Source organism: Gossypium hirsutum, chromosome D05, assembly GCF_007990345.1.
Source record: "Gossypium hirsutum isolate 1008001.06 chromosome D05, Gossypium_hirsutum_v2.1, whole genome shotgun sequence".
Lineage (NCBI taxonomy): Eukaryota > Viridiplantae > Streptophyta > Magnoliopsida > Malvales > Malvaceae > Gossypium > Gossypium hirsutum.
Genome location: NC_053441.1, coordinates 26,170,940 through 26,185,724, shown reverse-complemented (window position 1 = coordinate 26,185,724; position 14,785 = coordinate 26,170,940). Strand labels below are relative to the sequence as shown.

Below are 14,785 nucleotides of genomic sequence, written 5' to 3'. Positions count from 1 at the left end.
CAATCTCCACCTTGACACGAATTCTCAACGGACAAGTTCTTCTTCACGAACTCTCAACAAACAAGTTCTCCACCTCTCCCATGAAACCTCTTAAGAGTTTATCTTCAACAATGAACACCAATCAAGTCTAAGCAATGCTCAAACTTGATTATAGGAAGTGACTCAGTCACCATATCTGCAGGATTATCATAAGTATTAATTTTGCTCACAACAATATCGCCACGAGTAATAATATCACAAACAAAATGATACCGAACATCAATGTGCTTTGTTCTCTCATGATATATTTGGTCCTTCGTAAGGAAGACAGCACTCTAACTGTCACAAAATATTGTACTAATTTGAAAGTCTTCATTAAGTTCACTAAAGAGCCCCTTTAACCAAATAGCTTCTTTACAAGCCTCAGTAATCGCCATGTACCCAGCTTCAGTGGTAGACAAAGCGGCAGTAGTTTGTAAATGACTTTTCAACTGATTGCACAACCCTCAATTGTAAAAACATAACCTGTGAGAGATCTTCTTCTATTAAGGTCTCCAGCAAACTCAGCATCTACATACCCAATGACTCCATCTCTAGTTCTTCCAAACTATAAGTAAACATTAGTAGTACCTCGTAAGTATCTCAAAATCCATTAAACTACTTTCTAGTGTTCTTTACCGGGATTCACCATGTATCTGCTAACTGTACTGACTACATATGATAAATCTAAACATGAACAAATCATAGCATATATGAGGGATCCCACTGCACTAGAATATTAAACATGTGACTTGTACTCAATCTCATCATCTGATTGTGGAGACAAAGACGATGAAAGTTTGAAATGGGCTGCTAAAGGAGTACTAACAGGCTTAGGATTATGCATATTGAACCTGCAAAGAACTTTTTCAATGTACGTTTTCTGACTGAGGTACAATTTACTTACTTTTCTATCTATGAGAATCTTTATAGCAAGTATCTTCTTTGCTGGTCCCAAATCTTTCATCTCAAATTCTTCACTAAACTAGGCTTTGACCTTTCTTATCTCTCATTTATCTTTTGATGCTATCAACATGTCATCAACATAGAGGAGTAGATATAAAAAACAACCATCACTGTTTTTCTTAAAATTAACAAAACTGTCAAAGCTACTTCTTTTGAAATAATGAGAAGTCATAAAGAAGTCAAACCTCTTATAGCATTGTCTTGGTGACTATTTCAAACCATAAAGAGACTTTTTCAACAAGCAAACATAGTCCTCTTTTTCTGAGGCTATAAATCTCTCTGGTTGTTGCATGTAGATATCATCCTCAAGTTTTTCATGCAAAAATGCAGTTTTTACATCTAACTGCTCAAGCTCTAAATCATACATGGTCACAAGATCAAGTAAAACTCGAATCGAACTATGTTTTACAACTAGAGAGAACACATCTGTGAAGTCCACACCTAGAATTTGACTGTAACCCTTTGCAATAAGCCTTGCTTTATATCTAGGTTCTTCAACTCCTGAAGTCTATTCTTTCTTTTTAAACACCCATTTACAACGAACAATCTTTTTTCCCTTAGGAAGCTTCATAAGATTCCATGTTCTATTTTTATGGAGTTATTCTATCACCTCTTGCATGACAATATCCACTTTTCTAAGTCTTCACAGCTAACTGCCTCAGAATAAGTAGATGGCTCTTGGTTCGCATATATATCTTCAACCACATTCGTAACGACCCAAAATCCGTGGGCACCAAAAAAGTGTGTTATTGGGCCTCTGTCTTAGTAAATCGAGTTAGTAAATAATTATTATGAGTAATTAAAATTATGATTCTGATAGTGTGTTTAATTAGATTTTTTTTAGTGAAGTTAGTTTAATTTAAAGTAATTAGGAAAAAGGATCAAATTGAATAAAGAGTGAAAGTCTAATTATAGATTAAAAGAAAGTCAAAAGGACTAAAATGGTAATTAAGCCATTTAGCATAGTTGAGGCGGTATAAAGGGAATAAAATCTAATATTTTATTTGTTTTAATTATATAATTAATGATAATTAAATTATAATGATATTATATTATTAAATAAATCAAAATATGTCAATTGTATGGATATGATAAAATACATGTGTAATATATGTATTTGTATATTTGTAATATAATTTTATATTTTCTTAAATTTTAAGTAAAAGAAATTTATTAATTAAATTATTATATTAAAAGATTTTATTTATTTGATAAATTAGTTAGATTAAGACAAATGTAAGGTTATGATATAGTACAAATGTATTAATTATATTTGTTATTAAAATAGATATTTTATAATTATTAATTAACTTAAGTATAAAATAAAGTAAATGAATAAAAAAGAAAAGAAAACATAAAACAAAAGAAACAAAGCTAAAAGTAAAAGAGGCCATTTCAAAACAGAGCAAGAAAGCAAAAGGAAAGAAAGAAGAAAGGGAAAATTTGGGTTTTAAAGCTTGAAATTTAATTGGTAAGTTTAATCAAGTCCTTTTCTTATAAATTTGATGTTTTTGGAATTCTAGAGTGAAATACTCTTGGATTTAAGTTAAAATTTTGAAAGTTAATAGATTTTTTAGTATGGTTTATGTTGAAAAAAAATGATGGAATTGAGGGTTTATTTGATAGAAATTTTGATTGGAATTGAATAAAGGATTGAATTGTAAACTAAGCTATAAGTTTTGAGTAGGGATTAAATTGAAATAAATTCAAAATTATGAAAATATGATAAAAATTAGATAGTTAAATGTGAGTTTGGCAAGAAATTGAGTAGCAAAAGGGTATGAATTGAGAAAGAAAAATATATAGGTTTAGTTAGGATTCAAATTGGAATTAAAGTAAAAGTTAGATAAAAATTTCAGCAATTAAACTGTGTTGTGCTAATGATTGTGAAATTATTTTAATTGTTCGTAGCTAATATCGAGCCTGAAGCATCAGCCCAAAAAGGAAAAGAAAAGATCGTCGAGGATTAAATCCGAAGAGAATTCTAGTTTGTATCACTACAATTCAAACTTTATCATTATTATGTTTTTAATTTACTAATTATGTGTGGTAAGTATTTTAAGGTAAGTGTTTAGTAAAATAAAAATTTATGATTGGGTAATGAAAGTGAGACTGATAACGAACTGCATTATGGAATACTGAATATTGTTTTTGAGTACTAAATTGAATTGTGAAGTTATTGAATATTGCTATGTGTACTGCATTGAACTGTGAAATTACTAAAGTAATGAGTTACTGCAATATTGTGAAACTGATTGAAATAAGAAATTATAATTGATACTGAACTAAGATGGAAATTGTATTGAAAAGTGAATTAAATACCCTATTAACTAGTCGGGCTAGTCGGATACAGTTGGCATGCCATAGGATATGGAAGAGTATGGATTTTTGCCAGCTTACTGATCAAGCATTTATATGCCAACTACTGTTACTGTTACAGATTCGACACTTTGTGTGTCGAATACTGTTACTGTTACTATTACAGATTCAGCACTTTGTGTGTTGAATACTGTTACTGTTACTGCTACCGTTACTAATTATTGTTTAAGTGCTGTGTGCCGTTAAGGTACAATGTGTAGTACTGGTGTGTTGGTTGGAATCTGTGTATCCGTCGAGTCTGAGTCAAGTTAATAGGGGCAAATGAAATAAATTTACTGATAAAACTAAATTTGATATGACATATGTGAAAGGTGAGAATTGAAATAAAGAAATAAGAATAATATAATAATCAAATGATAATATAAAAGATTGAATTGTTCATTAAGTGATGATAATTGTAATGTAAAAGTATGTGTGTGTGATTTAGTGTATTTAAATATAAATTGAGTTATAGTGATACCACTGAGTATATGCATACTCAGCGTACGGTTGTTTCCGTACGCAGGTTGTAGAAGTCAAGTACTGAACCAGCATCCAAAGCCAGACCTGACTTCAACAAACTTTTGGTGATGTACATTTTCTTTTGGTAATATGGCATGTACATAGGATGTATATAAAGGTTATTATGTTTTGAATATAAATGGTTAAAAATGTTAATAGTACAAGTCTAAGAATTATAATGAAAGAAGTTTATCCGTTTCAATTTAATTAGTACATTGATAAATTTAAAATTGATATTATATTGAATTGATTGAATTGGTTATGTTTGGAAATAGATACGGTTTTAATTGCAAGGGGTTTTATGTGAAAATAAGCAGAGGTACTGTCGAAAAAAAATTCGGAGTACTTGAACAAGTCTCATTTCACTTTTAATACATGTTTTAGACTTCGAGAGTTCATTATAAGGACTTACTTATTCAATTATACTATGAATGTCATTTTATTTATGAATTATTCGTAAGTTGTCTGATATGTTCGGTAATGCCTCGTAACCCTGTTCTGGCGACGGTTCGGGTTAGGGGTGTTACAACATTTAAAGCATAAGCAACTAGATCAGCCTCAGCATAATTTTTTGGAGGTTTAATCTCTCTTCTAATTCTATTTTTTGCGATAGAGTATTGTGGTGAAGAAACAAGTCTATTTTAACTTTCTATACTAGCTTGAGAAGTCAACTTTGTTGTAGATTCTGGATCAATTTGATGCCCCACTTGATTTTGTTGTTCTTTATTGGAAGAGTCTTTAAAAGATAAATTAGACATCATAGCAATTTCATAAAAAAACATTTCTACTAATCACAACTTTTCTATTTTCAGGACACTATAACTTATACCCTTTTACACCAGCTTTATAACCAAGAAAAACACATTTAACTGATCTCGGTTCTAATTTCCATTATCTACATCAGCATACGCACGACATCTAAAAATCTTTAAATCAGAATAATAGTATGATTACCAAACCATACCTCTTGTAGAGTCTTTTTCTCAATGGCAACAGATAGAGATCGGTTGATCAAAAAACATGCAATAGAAGTCACTTTGGCCCAAAATTACTTTAACAAGTTGGCATTCGACAACATACATTGAACATTCTCCATGACCATTCTATTCATTCGTTTTGCAATGCCATTTTGATGAGGAGTATGACGAATTGTCAAGTGTCTCATGATCCTTTCTGACTTGCACAGTTTATTACACTTATCAGAATAAACCTCTAAGCCATTGTCTGTGTGGCGGTGTTTTATTTGTTTTCTTGTCTTTTCTTCAATCATAGTTTTCCAAGACTTAAATGTGAAAAACACATGGCTTTTCTGCTTCAAGAAAAACGCTCAAACTTTTCTGGAAAAATCATCAATAAGTATGAGTATGTAATTAGCTTCACCTCTTGAAGGCACTATGGATGGCCTCCACATATCAGAATGAATATACTCCAATGTTCCCTTTGTATTATGGATTCCTCTGATGAATCAAACTCTCTTTTGCTTTCCAAAAACGCAGTCCTCACAGGACTTCAGTTTGCAAATCTCTTGCCCATTAAGAAGTCATCTTTTATTCAATTTTGTCATGTCTTTCTCACTCATATGCCCTAAACGCATATGCTAAAGTCTAGTAACATCATCATCTGACAATGATGAGGAAGCGACAATTGCATCACCAGTAATAGTAAAACCTTGTAAAACATATAACTTGGCAGTCTTTCTCTGCCCTTTCATCACAACGAGAAAACCTTTGGAAATCTTCAAAACCCCACTTTCAGCTGTGTATTTGTACCCTTTTGATTCAAGAGTGCTTAACGAAATCAAATTTCTCTTCAATTTTAGAATATGTTGCACGTCACTAAGTGTTCTAACAACTTCATCAAACATCTTAACTTTAATCGTTCCAACACCTGCGATTTTACACAAAACATTATTTCTCATCAAAACAACACATTCAAACATTGTTTCGTAAGTTGTAAACCAATCCTGATTGGGACACATGTAGAAGGTGCAGCCTGAATTAAGGATCCACTCTTCGCTCACTTTACAATTATTGACAGAAGTGACTAGAAGTTCACCATCACTATAGCCTCTACAACATCAGCTTCACCGGATTTTTCTGGTTGTTTGACCTTTTAATTCGTATCCTCCATTTTGATATTATTCTGCAGTTTAAAACACTCAGATTTAATCTGTCTCTTCTTCTTATAGAAGTTACAAGTTTTACGTCTGTTTGAAGACTTCGATCTCCCCTTATATTTACCGTGAGGATTTCGTTCTTGTGTCCTTCCACGATCATCATCAAAATTTCGATTTTGTCTCTCACAAACAAAGAGCCCTCTCCCTGAGAGTCGGGTTTAACCACAAGATGTTTCATCTTATCATACAAGGTTAAAGAATCAAAAACCTCATCAACCGTGATAGGCTCGCGACTATACAAAATCGTGTCTCTAAAGGTTGAATAAGACTGGGGCAATGAACAAAGTAGAATCAACCCTAGATCTTCTTTATCATATTGAACCTACATAGCCTCAAGATCCAAGAGAATTTCTTTAAACATTGTTAAATATTCGTGCACAGAAGAACCTTCTTCTAAATGATGAGCATAAAGACGCTGCTTCATATGTAACTTGCTGGTTAGAGTTTTTGACATACATAGCTGCTCCAACCTCTTCCATAATGCAGCGACGGTCTTTTCATTCATCACATCCTGTAAAATTTCGTTAGACAAATGTATATGTAACTGTGTTATGCCTTTCGATCTTTACGCATTTTCTCTTTCTCTGTCAATGTTGAAGGCATTTTATCTACCCCTAGCAGGGTATTCTCCAAGTCCATCTGTGTAAGAACTGCCTGCATCTTTATCTGTCACAACGCGAATCTAGTGTTGTGAACCAATAGCGGAATTTCATACTTCAAAGACATCATTACCGTGATCGAGATGAACAACCTAGAAGCTCTGAACCAGTTTGTAAAAAATAGACCGTTAATAATGGCTAAGAATCGAAAAGAGAAGAAGAAGAACACATAAAATTTATAGGTTTGTAAAACCATGGGAAAAAATACAAGAGGAGTGACGACTACGTCTATTTGTAGGTTTGTAAAATCATATTCTAATCAAATTCAAATAAAAGTAACACAATAAAGTTAAAACACATTATTTGAATCAACATCAAATAAAGGAAGTAAACTTCTATACGGGTGCGCCACTTGTATATCCCCCGATCTTGCCAGTTATATTTTATTTTCACAAGAATTTAGGTCACACAATTCTAACAAAATATATAAACCAGACATTGTTTGAATATCTATATATTTGAGCTCCAATAAACAAACATTAGTTATCTGCTACTCCTCCCTACTAATTATTCTGGTTTACTTAAACAAGATAATTTTCACACTATTTGCAAGTTTGCATCATTATATGCTTTAGCTGTCATTGTTAAAATAAAAGTTATTTAGCATTTTTGAAGAAGAAGAATAGAGCAAATGTGGTTGAGAAAATGTTGCATATTTTTAAACCTATTTTCAATGTCCGTAAGATATGGCAAATAGTATAGAAAATGATACAACAGATAGGGGTGAAGCCAAAATAATTTTTTAGGGGGCCGAATGAAATTTTAATTTTTTATAGTCTATATCTTTATAATTTTTAAAGGATTAAATCAAATTTTTATAATTTTAGGAGGGCAAAGTGCAATTTTACATTTACTAATTTAAAAAATTAAAGGGCCTAAATAGTAATTTTCCATTTTAGGGGGGTCGGGGCCCCTGTCACCCCCCTAGATTCACCTCTGACGACAAATACATCAAAGTAATAATTCATGGCGTTATGCGTGCCCTAGTTTTTTGTCTTTGGAACAAATTCAATAAATTTTAATTAATTGAGAATCAATGCCCTCGATGATGATGGCAATGGGTAAAGGAAGAGATGGTGCGGTGACTAAAAATAAAAAAAGAAAGGAAGAAGAAGAATGGTGAAAGCAAGGGTAGCATAGAGGGGAAGAAAATGATGAACAATAATGGGGTAAAAAAAGTCAAAAATGATGATGTGACATGCATAATCAATCATGATTAGGATTTAATTTTCGGGTGATTAAAATAAAAAATTATTCTAATAATAATGATCAAATTGTAAATATTTTTATTTGGGTGACCAAAATGAAAGTATCCAAATAGTTGGGTGACCAACTAGTTAGTATACCCAAAAAATATCAAATTGTAACCTTTTAGAGATCAACATTAATTTTGTTTTTGATTAATCTTATTATAGATTATGATCATATCTGCTCTTTTTTGACATAATGTCTAGTTCATAGTCCCTCCTTAACCCATAAATAGGAGGATGATATGCTTCAGCGTACTCGAACTCACGTCCTTTGCATTGACAATAATGTTCATGCCAATCAAGCTAAGACTCAATCAGTTTTGTTATTTGGCATAATGGTTAAAAAGCCTTCAAACTTTTTTAAAAAAAGCAATGAAGCCCCCTTTTTTTTGCACTCAATTGAATACTTGAATTGTTAAAATGCATCAAAAAGGCCTTTTGACCGTTAATTTTAACATTTGACCATTAAAGTTAACTGCCTCTAATTGTTTTTCTAGTTAAAGTCACCCCGTGTCACAACCATAGCGTGACATGTGGCAAAAAATTATAAAAAATAAAAAATTTTAAATTTTAATAAAAATATTAAAAATTAGAATAAAAAAATTATAAAAATGTATCAAAATGCCCTTTTACCATTAACTTTAACTGTTGACCATTAAAGTTAATGACCCCCAACTTTTTCCAATTAAAGCCATCATATGTCGCAACACAGCGTGATATGTGGTGAAAAATGATAAAAACTAAAAATCAATAAAATTTATGGAAAAATTATAAAATATTTTTTTGGTACGATAATTTTTATAATTTTTTTACGAATTTTATATTTCTTTACATTTTTCTTAATTTTCTTATGATTTTATAAAAATTTTCTATATTTCTATATCTTTTATATTTTTTACTATTTTTTTAATTTTTTTCTAATTTTAATTTTTTATTAAAAATTAAAAATTAAAATTTTTTATAACTTTTATTAATTTTTATTTTTTATCATTTTTTGCCCAATGTCATATCGTGGTTGTGACACATGGTGGCTTTAACTAAAAAAAATTAGGGGTGGTTAATTTTAACATTTAAATGGCCTTTTTGATGTATTTTGACAATTCAAATATCCAATTGAGTGCAAAAAAAAAGGCAACAGTTTAATTGCTTTGTTTGAAAAAGTTTGAGGGGCCTTTGTTCAAGTACCCAATTGGGTGCAAAAAAAAACAGGGGCTTAATTGCTTTATTTTAAAAAGTCTAAGGGCCTTTTTGATGCATATTAAAAGTTAAGTACCTAATTGAATGAAAAAAATAGGGACTTAATTGCTTTTTTTAAAAAACTTTGAGGACTTTTACATCTTTAAACCTATTTATTTATGTATGATTGCGGATGCTTGAAACTTGCCTTATATATGTAATTAAAATGTCAATGAATGTCCACATTGAACATGATAAAATGAACAAAGTAACTTACTTAATGCACTTAAAGCCATGAGAAAAGCAACCATCTCATTCATAATAAAGATAACTATTATGATGATCCTCAATAAAAACAAAGTGTATATATATATGATAATCCTCAATAAAATCAGCACTGCCTCTATCCTGAACGATGGCTAGAACTCTTGCCATAAGCTTACATTTATGACCAAAATCACAATCAATGCAACACAAGTTATGAAAGAAGCCGCAAATGAGGAACGATTCGATGAAGAATATGAAAAATCTGGGTTTGTTGTCGTTGTTGTTGCTGTTGTTGAGCTGCTGGATTCGACTTTGACAGCGAGCTTCATGCCGTTGCCGCAATGGCCAACAACACCACAAATGAAGTAATGAGTTCCGGCAGCTTTGAGAGTGACAGTGGTGGATCCACTGTTATCTGATCTTATTGCATTGCCCACAGTGCATGTACTGTAATCACTAGAACTTACTTCGTCCACTGTATGAAATGTTGGGTACTTGAAAACTACACAACCCAAAATTTCCATTTTGTTAATTGATGGATCAAAATTTAAGTATCATGAAAGGTTTAAATAGAAATCTGAGTTTAATTCGATTCGTACATGTAGTTATTCATAAAATATTTTAATCGTCATATTTGAGATTTGAATTTTAACATCTGCAATCTTTTTTTTATTATTTTCTTATTATAAACTCGTTTGTATATAAAAAAAAAAGAAAGATGTATAAAATAGGCTTAATGGAATTAAAGTTTATGAAACTACTAGACTTTGAAAACCGAAAATTTGAAGTTTCATGGATCAAATATGAATATAAAATGCTTAAATAGAATCGGGGTTTAGTTCAGTTGATTCATGCAATCACCTTTAAGAGATGATATTTGACATTTTTAATTATCAAATCTCGATATCTACAACTTCTTTCTTATTTCCAAACTACAAACTCATTTATAAATAAAAAAGAAGAAAAATCTATATAGATAAAATAGATTTATGAGATGGGGATTTAAGAACCTCACCAAGGGTATCACCAACTTTGAAGGTCTTGCCTTGAGTCCATGTGCTATAATCAATACCAGTAGTCCACCCAGAGGTGTCACCAACAGTGTAAACTGCGGCCAAACTAGGCACAACCATGCACAAAACTAGCAAAACACAAGCCACTCCCACACTTAAGCTTGCCATTTCACTATAAAAATTACAGAGAAACTTTGGTCCACTTAATAATTTCCATAAAGACCAATATTTGTGAAAAGCAATTCATTCCCGAAGGATATAACTTTAGGGCAGTTCATATACCAAATGCAAAGGATTGTGGGTCTCTAATCATGATCCTCATGGTGACTATGATTTTCTTTTTCCTGCAATTTTTATTTTAAATAGCAGTGATTACAATCATTATTTTATGGATTCAATTCTTTTTCTTGCTAATATTTGGTTACGGCAGAGATTCTGGGTCTTGAGTATTTAAACTTGAAGCCTATTATACATAATTATATGCGTGGGTCTCCGAACCCCCATCATGTGCAATTATTATATGTGGGTTTTAACCTAGTTCATTGGTTTTAGTCTGGATTGTACTAAATCTTAGTCTGTTTGTGGTGTAATAGTTTGATAACTCGAACATATATGTACTTGTAAAACTTCAAAAAAAAATACTGTTATCAACCCCTTAAGCTTACAATAGAATAAATATGATATTGAAATATAATTATAATTACAAATCTTTTATACAATTTCTACTACTACCTATAATCTCCAAAACCGTAAATAAAAGATAATTATATGCGTTTAAATACGTTCAAATTTATGAACCCCAGATGCTGATGAACTTTCGCTCAAATTCTTTTTGCATTTCTTTTGTATTTTTATTATCAAATAGTAATTCATATTTGGAATTAGTCCTAATTACAAAAGATAGTGTCCAATCGGATAGTTGGAGAATGAAGGTAGTCCAAAAAGTCATCAATTATTCATTCAATATAAAGTAACTCCATTGACTTATATATGTTTTAGTATATTTGAAGTGAGGTTTTGACCAATTGAAAGGGTGGATTGCGAATGAAGAAAAGCTTGAATGTTTTGTTTTAATTCGTTTTTTGAAGACATCAGTTATTGTGATCATAATGTGGGTGTCCTGTAAGATGTTATTGTCAAACAGATGAAGCAAGGTTTCAATCACCATGAAAGCAACAAGGGAATGCAAAAAAATGGTAGTTTTGCTTGAAGCCTACTCAAAACAAAACCTAGCCATCCATTTTAAAAGAGACTAAGGCCTCTTTCAGAAAATTTAAGTCTATCATCCAACAACCCCATCTTTATTGCATTCGTCTAAAAATAAGATATGGGATTTTGCTCTTATTTGTTCATTTTAAAATAAATATATTTTTATTTTTATTTTTTATATTTGAATTCAATATATATAATTTTTTTCAAAGATTCATCAAATACATATAACTCTTGAAAAAACGAGATAAAAGATTAAAACAAAAAAAAACCAAAAAACAAAAGGCTTAAGAGAAAGATGTAGTGATCTGAACATTCCACCTAACCTGAGACTAATGGTCTTCATGGGCATGATTTATAGTTAAATTGACTATGGCCATGATTTAACTCAAAACAAGAGTCATTTCATTATTTACCAAAGCAACAAAACAGCCAAAATCACCCAAAGCGCAAATAAATTTGGCATGATTAGGAGGTGGTTGGGTTAATGGGGTTCATATGGTTTAGCCCAATTGATTATAGGATCCAACTCGCTGTTTGAAACTAGGATATTGCTACTCACAAGTCAGTACACAAACCACAGGCACTATTGCTTCAGAAAAGCTCTCTGTAAATCCACTTCTAACACCATCATTGATGCTAAGAATAATCGCTGAAAAAGAAGTTAGAATGTTAGCAATCCTGGAGTCAGGGAGTATTATTATATCGCAAGGGTGACAGAGGCTTCGTTGCTGAATCTATATCAGTAAACTCAATCTTCTTAATCGGACAGATTGTCTTCGAGCTTGATTTTCGCTTGTTTGCCTGAAAGAGAATCAAGCAAATAATAGCATCAATGAACTTGTGACAATCAACAGAAGACATGCAGGAACTGCAATTATTTTTTACTTCTTAAAACAAACACTCTTACTTCTTAAAACAAACACTCTATGCGAAGTGCATCTATGTTTACCCAGACTTGAGTACAAGGATCAGATAATGATATGTTTAATTCGAAATGAGTGGTGCATATCAATAGGTTTGAGAAAATTTACCTACTTAAGTTTAGTAATAACATAATTTACTTAAATATTAGTTACATGGTTAATTATTAAAAAACTCTATCTTGAATTTTATTATTATAATTTTTTAAATACCTTTTAAGGGCCATATATCATTTTGCAGCCCAAAGCTATATGGCCCAATTACACACAATTGGGCCATCTATCTTGGATAGGTTCTTTTTCCCTCCAAATAAAGGTAAAATTTTATTAGTTTTTTACTATGCATAAATTACAAATTTATTCTTCATATTTTTAAAATTTTAAAATTTTAATATTAATCAAATAGTAGCCATTAAGTTAGATCTTTGTATTTTTAAAATTTTATGTTGCAAACATATTATGTCAATTTATTATTTTTACATAATACTCACAGAATACCAGCAATAATGACAACAACCAACAGTAAACTCGTTACAAGAAGGAAGAAGAGGTAGAGAACCAAAGAATGAAACATATAATTAGTATTGGCGTGGAACAAATGAATGAGTAGCTCGCAATACTCTTGATGCCACCTTCTTATGTTGAAAGGGGCGAGTAATAATGTTATTAATGTTTAATCATTTAATTATACCATGCATTCTGCATACATTTCATCTTATATACAACCTTGAAGGGCTTTGCCAAGGGAAGTAACCAAAACCAAGTAGCCACATAATCCAACAATAGCTGAAGCACTTGAAGAGCTTTGAAAGCCATCGACGTGGTTCAACAAAAATGGGATTCACGTACATAGCCCTTCAAGTATTCTGGACTAAAAAACATAACAGATATATACTTTAGGTACCAAATTAGTAGAAACGGAATTAAAAAGTTTTTTAGGGATGCTGGAATTGAATTATAAAATTTTTGAATGATCTAGATGTAATTTTGTTATGTATTAATTTATAATCACATTATTTTTTAAAGGATTAAATAGATTTTTTTTTCAAATTTAGGGGGTCAAATTTTTTTTATTATGGATTAATTTGTAATTTTATTATTTTTAAAAGGACTGAAGTGATGTTTTTGGGGCCAAGGAGAGTCGCCTCTGCAAATTGCGCCAAAAAAAATGGGTACGAAAATGAAAGAATATATTTTCGCTTCAACTTTTATAAGCTACTATTGTTCGTCATTTCCTTAAGGATTGACAGGCTGTTAACGAACTTGTTCCCAATTAAACAGGAGAATTGAAAGGTTGAAGGAGATGAACCCCACCTATGATGCCTTGAATGATTTAATTAATACAAAGTTAGAATTGAATATGGATATTGATAAGGAGGTATTGGTTTAAGTAGGGTGATGTGATGAAATAATGCAATGATGGATATATAATACAAATAATGATAGATGGATCATTGGGTTTTGTAGTTATTTGGGTAATTGCACGGTTTTGGAGGCTAAGCTTGGGGATCTTAAATGGTTTAAACCTTATTTTGAAAATGTATCAATTCAAATTGACAGTTTAGATAATATAAACGTTATTTAATATGGTTCTTCAGGAAACTCTATTTTTGCCATAGTGAGAAGAATTTTTCAAATTTTGGACATGGTAAAGCAGTAGAAGATTATTCAACATATACCTTGGGAAGATAACTCAATCGCTGATTGTCTGGCCAAGTCAGTTCATTCTAAACGACTAGAATCCTTTGAAGGTCTAGTTCATTTGTTTTGTAATTTTTCTTTTCACCAAAAAAAATATGGCCCCAATTTTAATTTTAAAATATTTTAATTGAGTTAATAAAATATCAATATAATATTGATATAATCATTCTATCGACCTATCCATTAACCTAGGTGTTAAACGTTAGCTTAAATATGAGCCTATTTAAAGTACACAGGTTAAATTGTAGACATTTATATAACTAATGCATGGATAATTTAAATTTGATGTATGTGTGTGCTAAAAAAAAGAAATAATCCTCCTAAATTTTATTGATATCGTTTGTTTTACATATTAAGTTGTTCATATGGCAGGTACACACATGTTTACAATTTTATCAACGTGTTTTAAATATGTTCCACGTTAAGCTCAAATAGACATTTAACGTGTAAATTTGATGACTAAACCAACAAAACAATTTGATGACTCAATTAGAATATCTTAAAGTTTAAGGATTAATTTAAATTTCATGGATACAATTAACCTAAA

At 31.0% G+C, this 14,785-nt stretch overlaps 1 protein-coding gene across 1 annotated transcript; it reads right to left on the bottom strand.

Moving 5' to 3' along the window:
- Positions 1-9,420: 9,420 nt before the first annotated feature.
- LOC107905848 (blue copper protein) lies at positions 9,421-10,661 on the bottom strand. The gene is made up of 2 exons (XM_016832623.2): positions 10,408-10,661; positions 9,421-9,894 (listed from the first exon to the last, which is right to left on the bottom strand). The coding sequence occupies exons 1-2, from the start codon at positions 10,571-10,573 to the stop codon at positions 9,545-9,547; spliced, it is 516 nt and encodes a 171-aa protein (XP_016688112.1). The 5' UTR covers positions 10,574-10,661; the 3' UTR covers positions 9,421-9,544.
- Positions 10,662-14,785: the final 4,124 nt, after the last annotated feature.